Consider the following 22,753-nt stretch of genomic DNA (forward strand, 5'->3'; position numbering starts at 1 on the left):
TGTGCCAAAGTTCAAAGTAAATGTATTATCAAAGTACATAAATGTCAACATGTACAACCCTGAGATTCATTTTCTTGCAGGCATACTCACTAAATCCATAATAGAATAATAACCATCATAGAATCAATGAAAGACGCACCAACTGGGTGTTCCACCAGTGTGCAAAAGACAATAAACTGTGCAAATACAAAAAAAAGAGAGATTGATAATAAATAAATGAGCAATAAATATTGATAACATAAGATGAAAAGTCCATGAAAGTTCATCCACAAGTTGTGGGAACAGTACAGTGATGGAAGTTATCCCTTCTGGTTCAAGAGCCCGATGGCTGAGGGGTAATAACTGTTCCTGAACCTGGTGGTGTGAGTCCTGAGGCTCCTGCACCACCTTCCTGATGGCAGCAGTGGGAAGAGAGCATGGCCTGGATGGTGGGGGTTCCCTGATGATGGATGCTGCTTTCTTGCGACAGTCCTCCGTGCAGATGTGCTCAATGGTGGGGAGGGTTTTACCCATGATGGAACAGGTCATAGCCACCATTTTTTTTGTAGGAATTTCCATTCAAGGATATTGGTGATTCCATACCAGGCTGTGATACAGCCAGTCAGTATACTCTCCACCACAGATTTATAGAAGTTTGCCAAAGTTTTGCTGAATCTTCGCAAACTCCTAAAAAAGTAATTACAATTGTGCCCTGGGCCCAGGACAAGTCCTCTGAATTATGTTGGTGTTTCAGATTCTCTTGCCTCCTTGAGGATGTGCCAATGATCATTGCCTTTGAGTGAGCTTTAGCTGGTTTGCTAAGTAATATGAGGTTAAATGATACATCTTGTTTGCTGGAGGCCCTTGGCAACTTGGGAAATCATGGTTATGTGGAAAGCAATGGATATCTAGTAGTCGCTAATGAGTTTAACAGATTTCTAGAGACATTCCCTTTCAGTTATTCCTTTCATTTCTTGTTCCCGCTGATGGGTGAGTCCAGAACCAGAGGCCACAGTTTAAGAATTAGGGGTAGGCCATTTAGAATGGAGTTGAGGAAAAACTTTTTCACCCAGAGAGTGGTGGATATATGGAATGCTCTGCCCCAGAAGGCTGTGGAGGCCAAGTCTCTGGATGCTTTCAAGAAAGAGATGGATAGAGCTCTTAAAGATAGCGGAATCAAAGGTTATGGGGATAGGGCAGGAACTGGATACTGATAGTGGATGATCAGCCATGATCACAGTGAATGGTGGTGCTGATTGTCTGTTGTCTATTTTTGGAACCTCTTTCTTACAAGCCCAGGTCAGACCTTCCAGATCATCTTACTTCTTGGCTTTTTATGTGAGTTCCCTAAACTTGTTTCTTATGGCTACCAAACCCCCTGTCAGTGAGGAACTGGAGTGATGAAGTCATACAGCAAAAAAAAACAGACCCAAGACCCATTATGTGGGCGGCGCGGTAGTATAGCGATTAGCACAACACATTACACTGCCAGCTGTAAGATTAGGGTTCAGTTCCTGCTGAGTTTTTATGTTCTTCCCATGATTGCTTAGGGTTTTTCTGGGCACTCTGGTGTTCTCCCATGTTCCAAAGATGTATGCTTAGCCTCAGTGAGCTGGGGGCATGCTATGTTGGCGCCGGAAGCATGGTGACATTTGCGGGCTGCTCAGCACGATCCTTGCTGATTTGATTTCATGCAAATGCTGCATTCACTGTATGTTTAATGTACATGTTACAAATTAAAGATATTTTTTCTTCCTTGTGTTCATGCCAACCATCTATAACCTATCCACATTAATCCCATTTGCCAACACATAGTCCACATCTTTCTAAGCTTTAACAATTCCAATGCTCGTCTAGATACTGTCACTTAAACATTCATCCTCTGAAATAGTAGAGGGAAGCTTGTGCTACATGCAAAGACATTGCTGCAGATCTTAGTTCTGAGATTACAGACTGTAATTGAGTTGTGCTTGGTTTATTGCGGTCTCTCGCATGTGTATCTTGTCAGCTTTCTGTCAAAAAGGTCCAAGGCCTAGATGGCAGAACTGGGAATAACAAGGAACAGATATCTCAGACAATGATCAGGATGGATTAGAACAGAATAGAATTTTATTTCTTACATCTGTCTTACAACATGAGGGAGTAAAACTCGTCTCTGTCGCTATGCACAAACAATAAGGAAGGGAGATGTGGGAGGATATTGCCCAAACGCTAAGATTGTATACTTGATTGTTTTGTATACATGTATATACAGTCAGATACGCAATTGGATCAATGTGTATTGATAAATCTGATGGCCCGGTGAAAAAAGCTGTCCTGGAGCCTGTTGGTCCTGGCCTTAATGCTGTGGTACTGTTTGCCAGATGGAAGCAGCTGAAACAGTTTGTCGGAAAGATGGGAAAAGGAATAAACATGAAATTCTGCAGAGACTGTGATTCCAGAGTTACACACGCCAAATGCTGGAGAAATTTAGCAGGACAGGCAGCACTCATGGAGAGGAATAAATAGTCAGTGTTTTGATGTCCTGATGAACAGTCTCATCCTGAAATGTCAACTGGGAAAATGAAAGTTATGGAGGAGCTAAATGATGATCTTAAAATGAATACTCTCCACTTAAACTGCAATTTCAGCAAACCACTAGATAGGATAAAATTAGTGTGTTGATACTTCAAATGGAGCTACACTGGGGTAATGGAGCATTGCTCTGCTAGATTCATAGATTAAAAATAATCCCTGCATGCAAAATTCACATTTTCCATTATGTTAGCAATTATTAGCAATTGGACTGATTTGGCTAATGGCACCAGGTTATGAGGGACAATGAAGGTTAAGCCGTTCAGATCAGTTTGAGCATTTTCCAATGATCATTCAGACTCCAGTTTGATGACCTTTCATTTCATAGCTAGTTATTTAAATCTACCTGATCTTAGTTCATTTCTTGAATCACTTATTAATGTGCATACTGCAGTTCAGCTTGGAGATGGCTTTCATAAACACTAAAAAAAATCATTGTGTAAAAATAAGTGCGACAGCAATTGCAAGTTAACCCTTTTCACTACAGAACGGGAATTAGTAACTCCTAAGGGCATGCTGCTTTATTCTTGCTATGTCCTTTCAAAGTTCAAAAAAAAGTAAATTTATTATCAAAGAACATATATGTCACCATATATAAACGAGGATCATTTTCTTGTGGGCAATCACAGTAAATAATAAGAAACACAATAGAACTTAATAGAAAGACTACCCCCAGAAGGATGGACAAGCAATCAATATGCAGAAGACAACAAACTGTGCAAATACAAAAATAATTATAAGGAATAAGTAAGCAATAAATATCGAGAACATGAGATGGAGTCCTTCAAAGTGAGCTCATACATTGTGGGAACAGTTCAGTGATGGGGCAAGTGAAGTAGAGAGAAGTTATCCCCCTCTTGTTCAAGAGCCTGGTGGTTGAATGGTAATAACTGTTCCTGAACCTGGTGGTGTGGGTCCTGAGGCTCCTGCACCTCCTTCTTGATAGCAGCAGTGAGAAGAGAGCATGGCCTGGATGGTGGGGGTCCCTGATGATGGATGCTGCTTTCATGCGACAGTGCACCATCTGGATATGCTGAATGGTGGGGAGGGCTTGACCCATGATGGACTGGGCTGTACCCACTACTTTTTGTAGGATTTTTCATTCAAGCACATTAGTGTTTCCATACCAGGCCGGGATGCAACCAGTCAATATACTCTCCAATACACATGTATAGAAATTAGTTGAAGTCTTAGATGACATGCTGCATCTTTGTAAACTTCTAAGAAAGTACAGATGTTGCTGTGCTTTCTTCATAATGGCATTTACGTGCTGGTCTCAGGACAAGTCCACAGAAATGATAACACCAAAGAATTTAAAGTAGCTGACCCTCTCCTCCTCTGATTCCCCTGACGAGCACTATATATTGACCTCCTGTTTCCTCCTCCTGAAGCCAACAATCATCTCCTTGGTTTTGCTGACATTGAGTGAGAGGTAGTTGTTGTTGCACATCTTCGCCAGATTTTCAGTCATCCTCCTATATGCTGTTTAGTCACCACCTTTGATTCAGCCGAAGAACGAATGGTGTTGTCAGCGAATCTAAATATAGCACTGGATGGAGCTGTGCTTAGTCTCACTGTCATAAGTATAAAGAGAGTAGAGCAGGAGCCAAGCACACAGCCTTATGGTGCACTTGTATTGATGGTGATTGTGGAGATGTTGCCAATCTAAACTGACTGGGAAACAACAGGAATTCTGCAGATGCTGGAAATTCAAGCAACACACATCAAGGTTGCTGGTGAACGCAGGAGGCCAGGCAGCATCTCTAGGAAGAGGTACAGTCGACGTTTCAGGGGCCTGAAACGTCGACTATACCTCTTCCTAGAGATGCTGCCTCAAACTAACTGGGGTTTGCAAGTGAGGAAATCGAGGATCTTCAAAGTCAAGGACTTGAAGATTGTTGATTAGTTTCGAGGGGGTGATAGTATTGAATGCCAAACTTCAGCCAATGAAGAGCATCTTGATGCTTGCATCTTTGCTGTTCAGATGTTCCAGAATTGAGCGAAGAGCCAATGGAATGGCATCTGCTGTTGACCTGTTGTGCCGGTAGGCAAATTGGAGTGGATCCAAGTTGCTCCTCAGCCAGAGTTGATATGTTTCATCACCAACCTCTCAAAACACATCATCACCCAGTAATTACTCATCAGTTAAAGTCAAAGTCTAGCATACACTCCACTTTCTGAAGCTATTGTGCGGCACGGTTGCCAAAGTAAAGTCAAGTCAAAGCCAAAGTAAATTTATTATCGAAATACATAGATGTTAACATAATCTACACTGACATTCATTTTCTTGTAGGCAATAAACAGGAGAATAAAGAAATATAATAGAATTTATGAATAAATACACACACAAAGACAGAAGCAACCATTGTGCAAAAGAAACCAATTGTGCAAATAAATAAAAGTTAAAAATACTAAGAACATGCATTGTAGAATCCTTGAAAGGGAATCTGTAGGTTATAAAATCGATTCAGAGTTGGGGTGAGTGAAGTTATTCATGCTGGTTCAGGAGCCTCTTGGTTGTAGAGTAATAACTGTTCCTGAACCCGGTAGTGTGGCACCCAAGACTTCTGTACTTCCTGCCTGATGGTAATAGCAAGAAGAGAGCATGGCCTGGATGGTGGGTCCTTGATGGATACTGCTTTCTTGAGACAGCTCTCCTTATAGATGTGCTCAGTGGTGGGAAGGGTTTTGCGTGTGATAGACTGGCTGCCTCCACCACTTTCTGTCATCTTTAACCCAGACATCCCACCTCTCCCAGAAGTTCTGGGAGCCTCCCACATGTTGATAGTGGCTCCGGAAATTATATACAATATCCTGGAAATCGATTTTTTTTGAGAAGGAGAGAGAGAACAAGCATCCTGATTGGTCTCTCTTTGTGCTAAGAGTGGTCCCCAACGACCGGGCCGTGAGGAAACAATATGATTTGGGGATATGAAACGATATGAGTCAGCTGCACCTTTCCTCATTCCCTGTCATGCACTGTTGAACCTGAACGCACGCGAGGGCATTACGCATGCGTCATCCATGTCAGCACAGGAAGAAGATCAACTCCTCGAGCTTGCAAATGACGGCGGGCTGAAAGGTATGTTTAACATAACATCTTTGCCGGCATTCTGGATCAAAGTCAAGGCTGAATATCCTGAGACAGCCACGAAAACATTGCTTCCATTTCCAACATATCTCTGCGAAGTGGGGTTTACTGCAATGAATGCAATGAAAACAAAGTTGCGGAATAGATTGGACACAAGGAATCCCCTTCGAGTATCGTTGTCTCCCATCACCCCTCGATGGGACCGTCTTGTTGCAGGAAAACAAGCCCAGGGCTCCCACTGATTCAGCGATATTAGTGTGTTGCAATGATTTTATATGTTCATACGGGGAAAATATGCGCTGTGTGTTTAATATCCAAACGTTACTTAAAATGTGACGTATCACTATATTCATGTGAGGAAAATATGCGCTGTGTACTTAGTATTAAATTCGTTAGATAAACCCTTTTAGAAACGAAATTGAGTGTATTAGCCACTTATAAGTGACTTATTGTTGACTTATCATCCTATATTCCGGTCGTGATTAACACTCACCCGCGCCCCCGGTTGGCTGGTCCGCAAGAATATTGTCAATATTAAACCGGTCTGCGGTGCAAAAACGATTGCGGACCCCTGCTAAGTAGACCTATCAGTTTTCTCTGTGGGCGGGCTTTACAGTCGACCTCAAAAATAATGACAGTGTTGCTCGCTGCACTGTTTGCAACAGTGACTTTTCTATTGCCCATGGTGGGTTAAAATGTAAAAGACACGTTGAGGTGAGTTTAACAAGTGTCATTTGTTTATTAGCATAGGTAACGTTATTTAAACTAGCCGGCTGGCTGCTGAGGAGCTACACTATTGTTATCCTACGTGATGAGGCCAAACTCCCTGTAGACTTGCTTAAAGTTGTAATAGAATAAACATGATAATATAATATAAGTACATTTTCTGCACATACCCAACTTGGTTTACAGATTAGAGAAAATCACTAAACAAAGTATTACATACACCTTTGGAGGTCGACGGGGTGGGGGGGGTGTGGGTGGATGCGGGGGGTGGGGGTGCTACCTCCCTGAAATGAGTTTTTGCAGGGTGGGATGTCTGTTAACCATTCCTAGACATTGATGTTTCCATACTAGGCCATGATGTAATCAGTTAGGAAACTCCACAGTTCATCTACAAATGTTTCTCAAAGTATTTGATGACATGCCAAATCTGGGCAAACTTCTATGCAACTAGATGCATTTTTGCGATAGCAGTATGTGCTGGTCGCAGGACAGATCCTCTAATATGTCAAGGAATTTAAAGCTACTGACTCTCTCCACCTCCAATCTCATAATGAGGTTTGGCTCATCGACCTTCAGCTTCTTCCTCCAGTAGTCAATAATTAGCCCTTTGTGTATATTTTGGCTCCGCTGGAGTCTCACCCTAATCAGCACATAGAGCCATAGAAACTGAAAGCCTGGGGAAGGTTATTCAATGCGTCAGACCATACTTACCAAAAATAGAGGTTTTCAGGTTAATCCTCTTGCTGTCTGGCTGAAGGCCTGTTGGTCGTAGCTTTTCAGATACAGATCCTTCCCAGGTTGCAAGTACCTGATTTGTTTTGTACATAGACTCAGCGGCCATTTTATTATGTACAGGAGTGGAACCCAACATGGTCCTTTGCTGCTATAGTTTATCCACATCAAAAAATCCCAGGAGATCAGTAGTTTCTGAGATACTCAAACCACCCCGTCTGGCACCAACAATTATTCCACTGTCAAAGTAACTTAGATCACATTTCTTCCCCCATTCTGATATTTGGTCTGAACAACAAATGAACCTTGTTTGACTGCCTCTATGCTTTTCTGCATTGAGTTCCTGCCACATGATTGGCTGATTAGTTATTTGCATCAATAAGCAAGTGTACATAATAAAGTGGCCACTGAGTGTGCAAATGAGCATTTGAGAGTGTGATGTGATGATTTGCTGGCTGCTGTATGGCTGCACTTATCTTGTGTTGTGTGGGAACTCAGTTCCTGACAGTATCACTGTATCCCACAGAGAAATCTGAATGGTTGGGTTAAACACCCTGGTTAATTACAAAATTGCCCTTGATTGGACTATGTTTGTATTTAAGTATGTTGCCAAGAGGTCTCATTCCCAACTTGCAAACTGTTTGGGTTACAAATAGTTCTCAGGAAAGGAACTCTGCTCAGACCTGGGGAGGACCTATACCTCTTCCAGTACTTTTTAAATGAAATGAGAGTTTCTGCCTCCACCACCCCTTCAAAGAGCGAGTTCCAGGTCTACACTACAATATGGATGAGGAGAAATCTTTACGCTCTCTTCAATCCTTCTGCCAGTCACCTTAATTCAATGTCCTTTTATTGACCTCTCCTCTAAGAGCTGTAGACTCTTCCTGTTTGCCATGTCTTGCCCTTTTATAATTTTATTCACTTCAGATGCGACTAGACACTCCTATTTCTTGTTCCTTTGTGTACCTAATCATGTTTCCTATTAAGCATGTCTGCCCTAAGCAAGTAAATTGAATGTGTTTCTTCACTTGGTGCAGGAACACTATCAATTTGCGCTGTTTTCGTTAGTTCAGATATCCCTGCTCGGCCATGTACAAACTAAGGTTCAATAACGATCTGTGATTGCAAAACCACAAAAAAATCTAATATAATTATTGTAGCTTTGCTGTGATATACGTAAACAAAAAGTGCATGATGTGTAAAAGATGATATCAGCAAAACGTCCTTTATAAAATCTTCGGTTAGTTACAGAGTAACCACGTTTGATTTTGGTTATTGGAAAAGAGTGCTGAGGAATTAATTGCAGTGATTAATGGACTCTTTTATCTGATGTTGGCTAATTATTTCGAGGTTATTTGGTTGAGTTCCACAATTAGACATTTAAAGAAGGTGAAGGTTTATGAACTGATGGTAAATTAGGTGAATTGAAAATTGTTTTGACATTATAAATAGCAGGGCACAGTGAATAATGAGATTGGGATCAGATCTTTTGTGTGTTTCCTGTTGTATAGAGTAATTATAAATTATGCATATGGTTAATTATAAATTTTCTGAGAACTATCTCTGTGACATGTTAGTCATATAAAGATCTGCTCATTTCTCCAGATCCTTAGAGTGCCTGGTCTTTGTTGTGACAGGTGGATTTTATCAGGGATAAACTCAAGTAATCCATATTCCATTAACAAAGGTGGAAAATTAAATGGAATCTAGAAATGGCTGAAACTGCTTTTCGTACAGCTGAGTTGTTAGCAAAATACACCTTGAGGGCATTTGGTTCCCTGTTGTATGAACTATTGGCTACGTACACTAAACATATCGTCTGCAGTGTGGCTCATTCAACATTCAAAAGAAATGTAGCACCATGATCCTGTAAAACATTGTCTCGTTTTTACTGTGTACTGTACCAGCAGTTATGGTCAAAATGACAATAAAAAGTGACTTGACTTGACTTGACTTGAAAAGTATTCATGTCAGGTGTGACGAAGTGACAAGGCTAATGGAGTTCAGTATTTAGAAAAATGATCTCCTGAGCTGAATGTTTTCTTTAATAGAGCAAAGCTTAAAAGACCTGGAAGCTTATAATTTTTAAAAGAGGTGAGGTTGATTTGTGTATTATTATGGAGTATGTTCTTGAACCTAGGAGAGCTTGAGCGAATACTGTGTGCGGTACATATTCTTCAAGCTCCATGTACTGATGACAGTTCCTTTTGCACCTTTGATCTAAACAAAAATCATGTTAATTAAGCTGAAAAAGTAAATTTAACCATTGTCTATTTAGGACTTGAGGTTTAGAATCAGAATTAGATTTATTGCCACTGAAATTTGTTTTTTTTTGTGGCAGTAGTAGAGCGCGGACTTAACAAATTACTATAAGTTCCAATAAAACTAAAGAACTAAGTAGTGTTAAAGAAGAACCGTGAGGTAGTGTTCATTCAGAAATCTGATGGCAGAGGGGAAGAAGCTGTTCCTAAAACACTGAGCGTGTGACCCTGATGGTAATAATGAGAGGAGGGCACGTCCTGGGTGGTGAGGGTTCTTAACCATGGATGTTGCTTGCTTCAGGTATCACCTTTGGAAAATGTCTTCGATGGTGGGAAGGCTAGTGTCTTATTATTCTGTGCATTGGTGCATGGTAGCTGTAAGGCTACCGTGAGATTTCATGTCAGGTGAACTCTTCAAGCATGAGGTTCTCCAGATACCTCCAGCTGCATCACACTTTAGAGAGCTTCCTTGCTCATTAATTCTGACATAATTCTCCACTTTAACTAAACACATACATAGAAGCTATTTCTTGATAATTGCAACCCCTTCTAAATTAAAGCTCCCCTATTCCCAGGGCTGCTATCTCTCTGATTTGTAGACCCTTGGAGAGTAGATGTTATTCAGACTCCAGCACAGTTGTGCAGTGGTTAGCGTAAAGCTATTACAGTGCCATGGTCGGGGATCAATTCCCGCTGCTGCTTGTAAGGAGTTTGTATGTTCTCCCCATAACCATGAGTTTCCTCCAGGTGCTCCAGCTTCCTCGGACGTTGCAAAGATGTACGGTTAGGATTAGTGAGTTGTAGGCATGCTATTTTGGCACCGGAAGCGTAGTGACATTTGCAGGCTGCCCAGCACAATCCTCACTGATTTGATTTCATGCAAATGATATATTTCTCTGTATGTTCGATGTACATGTGACAAATAAGGGCAGATAAGAAAAGGAAGTTCGAAGAGCAGAGTGTTTTCTGATTGGCAACGTGAATAGTGACCTTATGGTGAAGATCCTGTATTACATTCGATTTTAGTTTGGTTAGTGGAGCTGTTTAATGAACCATAAATTTTCATTTTCCCTTGAGCATAATACTCAGTTTTGTTCTTGACTCATGAAAGTTGCATTTTCTAGATGTAGAAAACTAGATTGTCACTGACGTCTAGTAAAGGGGTTGCTTTAGTTTTTATTTGAAGATGCCATCTTCCAAGCCGCATCTGGAGAATCTTGGAAAACGGTCAGTCAACGAGCTCCAGCAATGGGAACTCATCTGCCATAAAACAAAACGCAGTTTGATTTGCCACTTGCAGATAGGATCTCGATAGAACCCCAACCACCTTGAAAAGGAAGAAAAGAGACATTAAAGAGAGGAATTCAAGCTGTTTCCTCAGATGAGCTCAAAGAGGCAGCCACTTGGCGCCTTCTTATCTCCATCCATGGAGGGGAATGAACAGTTGATCTTTTGGGTCACCCATTAAATGACAGCAAGGGTGGAAGGGTTTGTATTTGAAGGGAGGAGAAAGTCTTTATGTATTAAAGTGAAACATACAGGAATAAAATTAATGCAAATGTTAATGGAATAGTTAGATCATCACTTGATGCTTTTGGGAGAAGTATCAGAACTCAGGGCACCAGGTGCTTCATACTGATGTATTTGAAGAGTCCAGTTTTGTGATATAAATTTAATAATTGCATGCTCTCTGCAATGTTTAATTTTATTTCCTTGTTCCATGTGGTTTTCATTTCTGTCTGGAAGTTTACTGAAACAATATTGTATCATCGTAATTGCAATATTAAAACTATTGTAAGACAGGAGTAAATCAAAATGTAATGTCAGTGTATGAGTCAGGGAGCATAACAGGCAGTGGAGAAACAGCCCGGGGAGAGTGTGCAACTGGTGACTGGATAGGTTGTGTGACGGAGGAGGCAAAGTGATGGAGATGAGGGATGGGGGAGCAGTGGGAAGAGAGGTAAGAAAGTAGGGGAGAGGAGTGACAGGAGGAGAGAAGATGGAGTGGAGCAGAGACGATTGGGAGAGTGAGGAATGTTGGAAGGAGCAAGGAAGGAGGCTGAGGCAGGGATGACAGGTGTCAAAGTGGGTTTGAGAGTATTATGGGGAAGGTCAGTGTGGCAGAGGAGGCTAGGAAGAGTGTGACTAGCCTCTGTAAGTGTAGTTGGTGAGGAAGTAGATGGTTTTGTGTATGTGTGTGTTTGAATCCATCCAGTAGAACCTGGTCTCTGATTGTCTCTGTTCACTGGTCCTTGCTCCGTTCATTGCTCCTATAGAGAAGAAGTCATCACCCTGATACAGTGGTGTCAAGAAAACAACCTCTCCGTCAATGTCGCAAAAAGAAAGGAGCTGGTTGTCGATTACAGGAGGAATGGAGGCAGGCTAGCCCCTATTGACATCAAGGAATCTGGGGATGAGAGAGCGGACAGCTTTAAGTTCCTTGGCATACATATCACCGAGGACCTCACATGGTCTGTACATACCAGCTGTGTGGCGAAAAAGGCACAACAGTACATCTTTCACCTCAGACGGTTGAAGATGCTTGGCATGAGTCCCCAGATCCTAAGGACTTCCTACAGGGGCACTATTGAGAACATTCTGATTGGCTGCATCACTGCCTGGTATGAGAACTGTACCTCCCTCAATCACAGGACTCTGCAGAGAGTGGTGCGGACAGCCCAGCGCATCTGTAGATATGAACTTCCCATGATTCAGGACATTTACAGCGACAGGTGCGTAGAAAGGGCCTGAAAGATCATTAGGGACCTGAGGCACCCCAACCACAAACTGTTCCAGCTGCTACCATCTGAGAAACGGTACCGCAGCAAAAAGCCAAAACCAACAGGCTCCGGGACAGCTTCTTCCACCAGGCCACCAGACTGATTAATTCACGCTGATACAATTGTATTTCTATACTATATTTTGTCCTGTTGTACATACTGCTTATTACAAATCACTATAAATTGCACATTGCACATTTAGACAGAGACGTAAAGATTTTTATTCCTCCTGTATGTGAAAGATGTAAGAAATAAAGTCAATTCAATTGGAACTGGACCGCACTGTGCCCAGCATATGTGGTAGTTGGTGTACAATGGCCACCCAGCATTAAAAGATTTCATACAAGGGTATCTTCGACTCCCTGCTTCATTGGAAGCAACTCATCCTCGACATAGAAGGATGGCCTTAGAATGAGTTGAGTATTGGGTGCGTCACATACAAAATGCTGGAGGAACTCAGTAAGTCAGGCAGCATCTCCGGAGGGGAATAAACTTTCAATGTTACTCAAACTAGCATTTTGTTTGTGTTGTTCAGGATTATCAGTATCTGCATAATCTCTTGTGTTGGTGAATTTTTGGCAAATTTTTCTTCTTATAAGCAGTTGTGCAGAATGTGGGTAGACTTAACAATACCCACACCCTGCAAAATGATAAGACCATAAGACATAGGAGAAAAATTTTTGACGCCCTTACTAATTAGATACCAATCAATCTCTGTTTTAAATATACCCAATGACTATTGTATAGAATATTATATTGTATATCCAAGCCATCAGGCTGATCAACACCTCCACCCACCACAGCTCTACCACCACCACTACGTACACATCAGCTGGTGTCGCTGTATATGCGTATGTATATAATAGTTACTTGTGCATTGTGTTTTGTAGGATTGCTTTTATCTTTATATTTATTGTGTTCTTTTAATTGGGATCTTTATGGTTATTGTGTTTTTTTTATGCTGCATTGGATCCAGAGTAACAATCATTTCATTCTCCTTTACACTCGTGCACAGTAAACAATCTTGAATCTTGACTTGGCCTCCACAGCCATCTGTGGCAATGAATTCCAGGGAATCTCCACCCTCTGGCTGAATAAATTCCTTTAAGGGAATTATTGTAATTTGCAATACTTATTTAATTTTGAGCATTTCTTTCTTCTGTTTTTATATGTTTAAAATAGTACTGGGTAATCTGGAAATGTCTCGCTGACCCTTCATCTAAGTGTACTTTAATGCTGTTTACTGTCTGTACAAACCACAGGTATTTCAAAAGGAAGAGATTGAGCCACTTCAGGCGGTGCTCCAGGAGGTTAATAGGCTTGGCCAAGGGTTGATCCAGAGCGCGGCCAAAAATACCAATATCCAGAAGTTGGAACATGATATTGAAGAAGCAAATGTGCGGTGGAACACTCTCACCAAAAAGGTCTGTCCTCTTTCTTTTGCCATCCAGTCTCCTTATACTGTTCAATGCTTCCACCTGCTGCCTGTACTCGGGTTAATCTGGATTGGTTAATATGTTCGCCAGGTTGCGGAGCGAGCGGCCAAGCTGCAGGAAACTCTGTTGCATTGCGGCAGGTTCCAGGACGCACTCGAATCTTTGCTAAGCTGGCTAGTGGATACGGAGGAACTTGTAGCCAACCAAAAGCCACCTTCAGCTGAATTCAAAGTGGTAAAGGCTCAGATTCAGGAACAAAAGGTAATTCAGCAGGGTGAAACGAATTGTGAACAAGTATGGGGACACCGCTGGAGATTGACACTTTTAACAAAGCTTTTTTCTTTATTGTGGAATTACTTTTAATTCACTCACTGAGAGCTTGCCCTATGCTGTGGGATGCTACAGTTCTTAAAACTCGTTTAAACAGACTGTGACTTTAAAACAGGGAAACACAATGTACAAGTGTCACTATGCAGACATCACTCCCTTGCAGGCTGTGATGTGATGCCTGCAGGAGATGTCAGTTGGCCAGAGTGTAATAGGAAGGGTCCTAGCTTGAAGCTTGTGCTAGAGGTGGATATGGGAGCACAGTGGAGGTGGAGATGGTTTGGTGGGGGTAAGGTTTGAATGTTATCCCATAACTGAGAGGGATAAGTAGGAGAGTCCTCATTCACAGCGGCAATCCATACACGGAGATTCTACCTAGAAATTATTTGTTAAAGTCATATCTGTATTGTCTAGTTTGTGTGTATGTTTGAGAGAGAGAGAGAGCGAGAGAGATTAGATTAGGTTTATTTACCACATAAACATTGAAATTTACAATGAAATGTCTTTCACATCAACGACCAACCTGGTCCAAGGATGTACGGGGGTGGCCCGCAAGTGTTGCCGTGCTTCTAGCGCCAACTTACTAACCCTAACGAATATATCTTTGGAATATGGGAGGAAACCAGAGGTTACAGGGAGAATGTACAAAGTCCTTACAGAGAGCAGTGGAATTAAACCTGCTCCTTTGGTGCATAAAGCATTATGCTAACTGCTACACTAAATGCCCCAAGGTACAAATGCTTATGAGTATGTGCATAAATGTGTGTTCATGTAGGTGTTTTAATGTGTGTGTGCAAGGATTCATGCACTACAGAAACCAGCTTCAGGTAAATTGATGTATTTAAGTGAAAATTAGATGAATATGTTTGTGAGTAAGGAATAGAAGGGTGTTCTAAAGAAGGATAGGAAGAGGCTTGTATGGATCATAAATGATAAATGACATAATTTCATTCTTTGTACTAGTAACTCAGTTATATTTATTGCCTTGCCGTCTTAATTTGCAAGGTGGTTCATTTGAAAGTAATGCCATACTGTAGGTAAGGTACTGAGTGATTTTTGAAGGTAATTGAGAACTGGTAGTTATTCGCAAAACTTGCAGTTAATGATTGAAGTTGAATGGTTTTTAACCTCAGTACTAATTTGTGATTGGTATTGGCAGGAGGTGAGAGGAGTTAAAGGGCAGTGGAAGAAAGTGAAGTGGGGGCATGAAGTGGAAAGGCAGGTTACATCAGAGGAAGAATGTGGAGGGGCTGCAGTGTTTAGAAGGTGAAAAGAATGGAAAGCAGGAAAAACGGCAATTTATGCTGCTCGGGGTACATATAGGGTAGTTTACAAGCAGCAGGTGAGGGAGCATATATTGTAGCATAGAGTGGAGTAAAGAGCCAATGTTTGGGGTCGAGAACCTTCATCAGGACTGGCTGTGCTTTTCTGGTATCTGCAGAGTCTTTTGTGTTTTGGTTGGGCAAAACGTCACTTTGGCTGTAGTGATAGAATTGTTTCGTTGAACCTATCTCTCTGTGTGCTGTGCAGTTCGCAGTGACTGACATTTATTTCCAACTTTACCTTGTTCTCTGGCCACCTATACTAAATGCAGGAAACACGTGCGCACGCGTGTATACACACACACACACACACACACACACACACACACCCTACCTACCTGTCATGGTGAATGAGAACTTTGTACTCGAGGCTGGGTGTGAAGGAATGTGTAGGTTAAGAAATTAGCTGCCTTGCCCAGTAATTGACTGATGGCTCTACATGACCTCCCACTGGAGTGGGCTCTGTCATTTGTACAGCATTCACAGTTGGGTCATTTGTACAGCATTCACAGTTGGGTCATTTGTACAGCATTCACAGTTGGGTCATTTGTACAGCATTCACAGTTGGGTCATTTGTACAGCATTCACAGTTGGGTCATTTGTACAGCATTCACAGTTGGGTCATTTGTACAGCATTCACAGTTGGGTCATTTGTACAGCATTCACAGTTTGGCCATTTGTACAGAATTCACAGTTTGCCGATCTGTACAGAATTCACAGTTTGCCCATTTGTACAGAATTCACAGTTTGCCCATTTGTACAGCATTCACAGTTTGCCCATTTGTACAGAATTCACAGTTTGCTCATTTGTACAGAATTCACAGTTTGCCCATTTGTACAGAATTCACAGTTTGGCCATTTGTACAGAATCCACAGTTTGGCCATTTGTACAGCATTCACAGTTTGCTCATTTGTACAGCATTCACAGTTTGCCCATTTGTACAGAATCCACAGTTTGCCCATTTGTGCAGAATTCACAGTTTGCTCATTTGTACAGCATTCACAGTTTGGCCATTGGAAAAACATTCACAGTTTGCTTGGATCACTGAATAAAAATGACTAGCTTGCATCCCTCTCCCAGTGGAGTTGAAGTCTTTGGCAATTTTAACATGTACACTGACTCAGTAAGACATCTTTTGATGAAACATTGCAGTTGTACCTATCAAAGTTTCATCACTTAAATGGCCAAAGATACATATCTGAGTTAGCTTCCAAGACCTTTGAAATCCCAGGGTTCAGCCTAGTGTATGTTGAGTTCATTAATCTAGTTCAGGGTGAAAATTTGGGGAACTGTAGCTTAAGTTTCCCTGGTCTGGGAGGATTAAAACTTGTCAATCGATCACCTTCTGGACCCATCTCATCCTTGCCTCTTTTCTCTCTGTACTTCCTTCCTATTTCATTTTATTTATTTGGAGATACAGCACAGAACAGGCCCTTCTAGCCCAAGGTGCTACACCAGCCAGCAACCTACCAATTTAACCCTAGCCTAATCACAGGACAACTTACAATGGGTTACTGGCCAGTGTGACTTTGTCAGAATGTGGGAGGAAACCGGAGCACTGGGGGAAGTCCAGGCGTTCGTGGGGAGGAGCGTACAAACCTGTCACACTGACCACTATGCTACCATCTTGTCCACCCTTGGTCCTGATGCAGGGTCTCGACCTGAATCATCCATAATTCCTTTAGAGATGCTGCTCGACCTACTTAGCATTTTATTGTTACTCTTGCGTTCCCCAGGACAAAACTTTGTTAGCAATTGCTCTGTGTCCTTCAGTACAACCGGGGAATCCTGCAGGAAATTTCACATCACTCACTAAAATGGTTGATGATCTGTTAACTCTGATCTGTTCAACAGATACAGATGGCTTCATCTCGTTTCCCTATGCCAGGCATTTCCCCTTTAAACATAGTGTTTTAGAACTGCAAGTGCTGAATTGTTTCTATCAGTAACCAATTGTCATGAGGGAGTGTATTGTACCTGATTGATTACCCTGGCAATAACGGGCAGGGTTTTCTGGTGGCCACCCATTGTTATTCTACTTCCCATTCTCTTTTCGATGTATCGGTCCATAGCCTCTTCTACAACCACGATGAAGCCACTCCCAGATTGGAGGAGCAACACCTCATATTTCTTCCGGGCAGCCTCCAATCTGACACCAGGAACATTGATTTTCTGACCTATGGTAACTTCTCCCCCATCCCTCCCCTCTCTTTTTTTATTCCCCCTCTGGCACTCCTCCTCCTCTTTCTCGCATGATCCACTTTGCTCTCCCATTAGATTCCTCCTTCTTCAACCCTTTACCTCATCCACATATCATCTCCCAGCTTCTTGCACCATTCTACCCCCCCCCACCCAACTACCTTCACCCTCACCTGATTTTACCCATCACCTCCCAGCTTGTACTCCTTCCCCACCGCCCGCCGCCGCCTTATTTTCTCTCCAGATGACGAGCTTCGGCTCAAATTGTGGCTGCCTGACTTGCTGAGTTCCTCCAGTGTTTGTGATTTCCAGCACCTGGATAGCCTGTCTATGATTACCCGATGATACTATTATGTGGGAAGTTACATCATAAATTCACTTGCATGTTACACCGTTAGAATGAGTGGTTTTGATCACATTTAGTTAACAATATTTATGGTTAAAAACTTAAGTTTAGTAGGCATATCTAGAAGAAATTTTCGAGTGGAAAAAGGATGCAACCGTGGTTGACAAGAGAGTCAAAGCCAAAGTTAAAGCTAAGGAGAGGGCATACAAGGAAGCAAAAATTAGTGGGAAGCCAGAGGATTGGGAAGTCTTTAAAACCTTACAAAAGGAAACCAAGAAGGTCATTAAGAGAGAAAAGATTAACTATGAAAGGAAACTAGCAAATAATATCAAAGAGGATACTAAAAGCTTTTTCAAGTATATAAAGAGTAAAAGACAGGTGAGAGTAGATATAGGACCGATAGAAAATGATACCGGAGAAATTGTAATGGGAGATGAGGAGATGGCAGAGGAACTGAACAAGTATCTTGCATCAGTCTTCACTGAGGAAGACAGCAGGATACCGGACACTCAAGGGTGGCAGGGAAGAAAAGTGTGCGCAGTCACAATTACGACAGAGAAAGTACTCAGGAAGCTAAATAGGCTAAAGGTCGATAAATCTCCTGGACCAGATGGAATGCACCCTTGTGTTCTGAAGGAATTAGCTGTGGAGATTGCGGAGGCATTAGCGATGATCTTTCAAAAGTCGATAGATTTTGGCATGGTTCTGGAAGACTGGAAGATTGCAAATGTCACTCCGCTATTTAAGAAGGGGGCAAAGAAGCAAAAAGGAAATTATAGACCTATTAGCTTGACATCGGTGGTTGGGAAGTTGTTGGAGTCGATTGTCAAGGATGAGGTTACAAAGTACCTGGAGGCATATGACAAGATAGGCAGAACTCAGCATGGATTCCTTAAAGGAAAACCCTGCCTGACAAACCTATTACAATTTTTTGAGGAAATTACTAGTAGGCTAGACAAGGGAGATGCAGTGGATGTTGTATATTTGGATTTTCAGAAGACCTTTGACAAGGTGCCACACATGAGGCTGCTTAACAAGATAAGAGCCCATGGAATTACAGGAAAGTCACATACGTGGATAGAGTGTTGGCTGATTGGCAGGAAACAGAGAGTGGGAATAAAGGGATCCTATTCTGGTTGGCTGCCGGTTATCAGTGGTGTTCCACAGGGATCAGTGTTGGGGCCGCTTCTTTTTACATTGTACATCAACGATTTGGATTATGGAATAGATGGCTTTGTGGCTAAGTTTGCTGACGATACGAAGATAGGTGGAGGGGCCGGTAGTGCTGAGGAAACGGAGAGTCTGCAGAGAGACTTGGATAGATTGGAAGAATGGGCAGAGAAGTGGCAAATGAAGTACAATGTTGGAAAGTGTATGGTTATGCACTTTGGCAGAAAAAATAAAACGGGCAGACTATTATTTAAATGGGGAAAGAATTCAAAGTTCTGAGATGCAACGGGACTTGGGAGTCCTCGTACAGGATTCCCTTAAAGTTAACCTCCAGGTTGAGTCGGTAGTGAAGAAGGCAAATGCAATGTTGGCATTCATTTCTAGAGGAATAGAGTATAGGAGCAGGGATGTGATGTTGAGGCTCTATAAGGCGCTGGTGAGACCTCACTTGGAGTACTGTGGGCAGTTTTGGTCTCCTTATTTAAGAAAGGATGTGCTGACATTGGAGAGAGTACAGAGAAGATTCACTAGAATGATTCCGGGAATGAGAGGGTTAACATATGAGGAACGTTTGTCCACTCTTGGACTGTATTCCTTGGAGTTTAGAAGAATGAGGGGAGACCTCATAGAAACATTTCGAATGTTAAAAGGCATGGACAGAGTGGGTGTGGCAAAGTTGTTTCCCATGATGGGGGAGTCTAGTACGAGAGGGCATGACTTCAGGATTGAAGGGTGCCCTTTCAGAACAGAAATGCGAAAAACTTTTTTTAGTCAGAGGGTGATGAATCTATGGAATTTGTTGCTACGGGCAGCAGTGGAGGCCAAGTCATTGGGTGTATTTAAGACAGAGATTGATAGGTATCTGAGTAGCCAGGGCATCAAAGGTTATGGTGAGAAGGCGGGGCAGTGGGACTAAATAGGATAAAATGGATCAGCTCATGATAAAATGGCAGAGCAGACTCGATGGGCCGAATGGCCTACTTCTGCTCCTTTGTCTTATGGTCTTATGGTCTAGTAGGCACAGAAACACCAGAGAAAGGGGCCATTCAGTCTTTCTGAATGCTGGCTCTCTGGAAGAAGTAGTATTTTTGTGTCACTTTCTGCATTCCTTTTCCCCACAGCCCTGTGGTGTTTGTTCTTCTTAAGTCTTTATCTGATTTGCTTTAGAAAGTTCCAGCTGAGTGGTTCCACCATTCCTTCAGGCTGTGCATTCCCGCACGTGCGTTTTGTAAGTGCCAATAAAAACAATGGTGAAAATCAGCCACTAAGATGAAGGTTGCAGAGCTCCACTCTAACTTTTTAGTAATTCTTGAGACTTATTGATCAATAATCTGATCCTAAACTGTTTGTTCCAATAAGCTCCTCCAACACTTACTGGATGACCGCAAGCCAACGGTAGAGATGATCAAGCGGGAAGGGGAGAAGATCGCCGAGTCAGCTGACACCATGGACCACGACAGGACTTTGAACCAGCTACAAGGTCTGGGTCGTAGGTGGAATTCCCTTCTCACCAAAGCCGAGAGCAGGTATGAACAAACCTGTAGATCTAGGTACTGTTATATAGGTGGACCTTGTCTACTTTTTCAACAATGGATGTCGCTCATGGCTGATCTCTTCATTAACTACTACAGCACACCTCCGCTCCACACACTGTAATATCCATGGGTAGTAAAAGAGATCTTTCCTGGGTTTAAATATAAAATTTTATCTGCATCAGTTGTTTCAGTGTGAGAGTTCCACATTTCTCTCACTCCTTATGAAGAAATGTCCCCTTCTCTCTTAGTAATTTCACTCTGATATTGTGAAAATATATTTATAAACAATTAAAGAAGAGATTAAAGACTAGCTTTATTTGTGACATATACATTGAAACATATAGTGAACTGTGTAGTTTGCATCATATTAAATCAGTGAGGATTGTGCTGGGCTGCCCGTAAGTGTTGCCATGAACCCAATGCCAACACAGCAAGCCCACAACTCACTAACCCTAACCGTATGTCTTTGGAATGTGGGAGGAAACTGGAGCCAGTGGAGAAAACCTATTTTGAATACAGTCAGGTAAATTTATGGAACTATGTTTGTACATATTTACAATGGTAGCTCATGCCATCCAGCAGAACCCCTTTGAAGGATCAGTGCTGGTGCTTGTTCCAAAAGCCTCTAAGTATAAACTCCAGACGCCCGAAATATGCCCCTTCATTACAGTATTGAAGGATAGCTCCATGAATATACAACAAACCAGAAGTGACAAAATAGATCTGTCCAACTCATTCCATAACCCAGCCACCTTCTGTGTGGAGAAACTTGCTCAGTCCTGATGGAGGGGCTTGGCTCGAAACATTGACAGTTTGTTTGTGGATGCTAACAAACCGACCCACTGTGTCTTTGGCTTGTGGAGAGAAACTGGAGTATCGGGGGAAAACCCATACACAGTTGCACTAATTGTTACATTACTGTGGCTTGTTAACATGGTGTTGGCATTCCTAACCATTCCTGATTGCCTTTGAGGATGCAGTTTGCTGGAGTCATATGTGGGTCAGATCAATAAGGATTGCTGATTTCCTTCACTGAGGAAAATGAGGAACAGGGGCATTGATCGTGTGGATAGCCAGAGGCTTTTTCCCAGGGCAGTAACGGCTAACAAGAGGGCGCATAGTTTTAAGGTGCTTGGAAATAGGTACCAAGGGGATGTCGGGTAAGTTTTTCACGCAAAGCGTGGTGGGCGCGTGGAATGCACTGCCGGTATTGGTGGTGAAAGCGGATACAATAGGGTCTTTTAAGAGCCTCTTAGTTAGGTACATGGAAAATTAGAAGGCTATGCACTAGGGAAATTCTAGACAGTTTCTAGAGTAGGTTACGTGGTCAGCACAACATTGTGGACCGAACGGCCTGTAATGTGCTGTAAATTTCTATGTTCTATGCTGCCTGACCTCCTGAGTTCCTCCAGCGTTTTGTGTTTGTTGTTGTGCATTAAGTGACAGGGATTCACCTTTAACAATGTGCTAATAGCAGGAACATGCATCTGTTGTTTGAATGGGACAGAATTGGAATATCCCAGACCCATTGATTGGTTTCAGTAACCACTAAGACTATGTCCACACTACGCCTACGCCGGACAATTTTGAAAACACCGGTTTCAAGTAAATACGACAGGCGTCCACACTACGCGTTTTTCAAAATATCTCTGTCCACACTAAAACAGATATTTGGGTGAATCTACTCCTACTGTGCATGCACAGACACATCTACAGAAAACAACTGAAGAGGAAACAGTATAATATTTACGTTTCCGCGGCGGTGTTGTGTTATTTCCATTGGTCAAAAACTAGCATACCTACAATGACAGCGAAAGAAAGTTTTCAACAATGTCTTCAAGGAATACAAAGAAAACTTGGAAAATCAGACCGGACTTCTTCGTTTAGACAGACAGTGAAGTCGAGCTGTTTCTGTGAGTTACAAAGGACTATAAAGTCAGCAAAGCAGTGGAGATGTTTAATTCCAAACAAGCTATTAACATAGACAATAAAGTAAACAACACACATATGAAGCCGTCCTCTATCCACGATCAACAATTACAAAATGTTAACTGGTCAACTCGACATAGACTACCAATCCCACATCAAACCCAAACCTATCAGGAGTAGAAGAGGGCACTCAACTCAATTTGAAATACTAACTACTAAGTCAGATGTGTACAGCAATTCATTTCCCCCCGCACCATTAAAGCATGGAATAATCTTAATCCTAACATAGTCACACAACCAAACCCAATTAAATTTAAGGCAGTTTTCCTTCTTCAAAAATCTCCT

General features: G+C 42.1%; 1 protein-coding gene across 20 annotated transcripts in view; it reads left to right on the top strand.

Moving 5' to 3' along the window:
* dst (dystonin) overlaps positions 1 to 22,753 on the top strand; it is a 603,331-nt gene that overhangs the window by 455,410 nt on the left and 125,168 nt on the right. For all 20 annotated transcript variants that reach the window (XM_072250685.1, XM_072250715.1, XM_072250746.1 and 17 more), the window contains 3 exons: positions 13,406 to 13,567; positions 13,670 to 13,840; positions 20,304 to 20,470. In XM_072250685.1, the coding sequence (XP_072106786.1) occupies positions 13,406 to 13,567; positions 13,670 to 13,840; positions 20,304 to 20,470 (500 nt within the window). The remainder of the gene's footprint in view (positions 1 to 13,405; positions 13,568 to 13,669; positions 13,841 to 20,303; positions 20,471 to 22,753) is intronic.

This window comes from Mobula birostris, chromosome 2 (genome assembly GCF_030028105.1).
Source record: "Mobula birostris isolate sMobBir1 chromosome 2, sMobBir1.hap1, whole genome shotgun sequence".
Lineage (NCBI taxonomy): Eukaryota > Metazoa > Chordata > Chondrichthyes > Myliobatiformes > Myliobatidae > Mobula > Mobula birostris.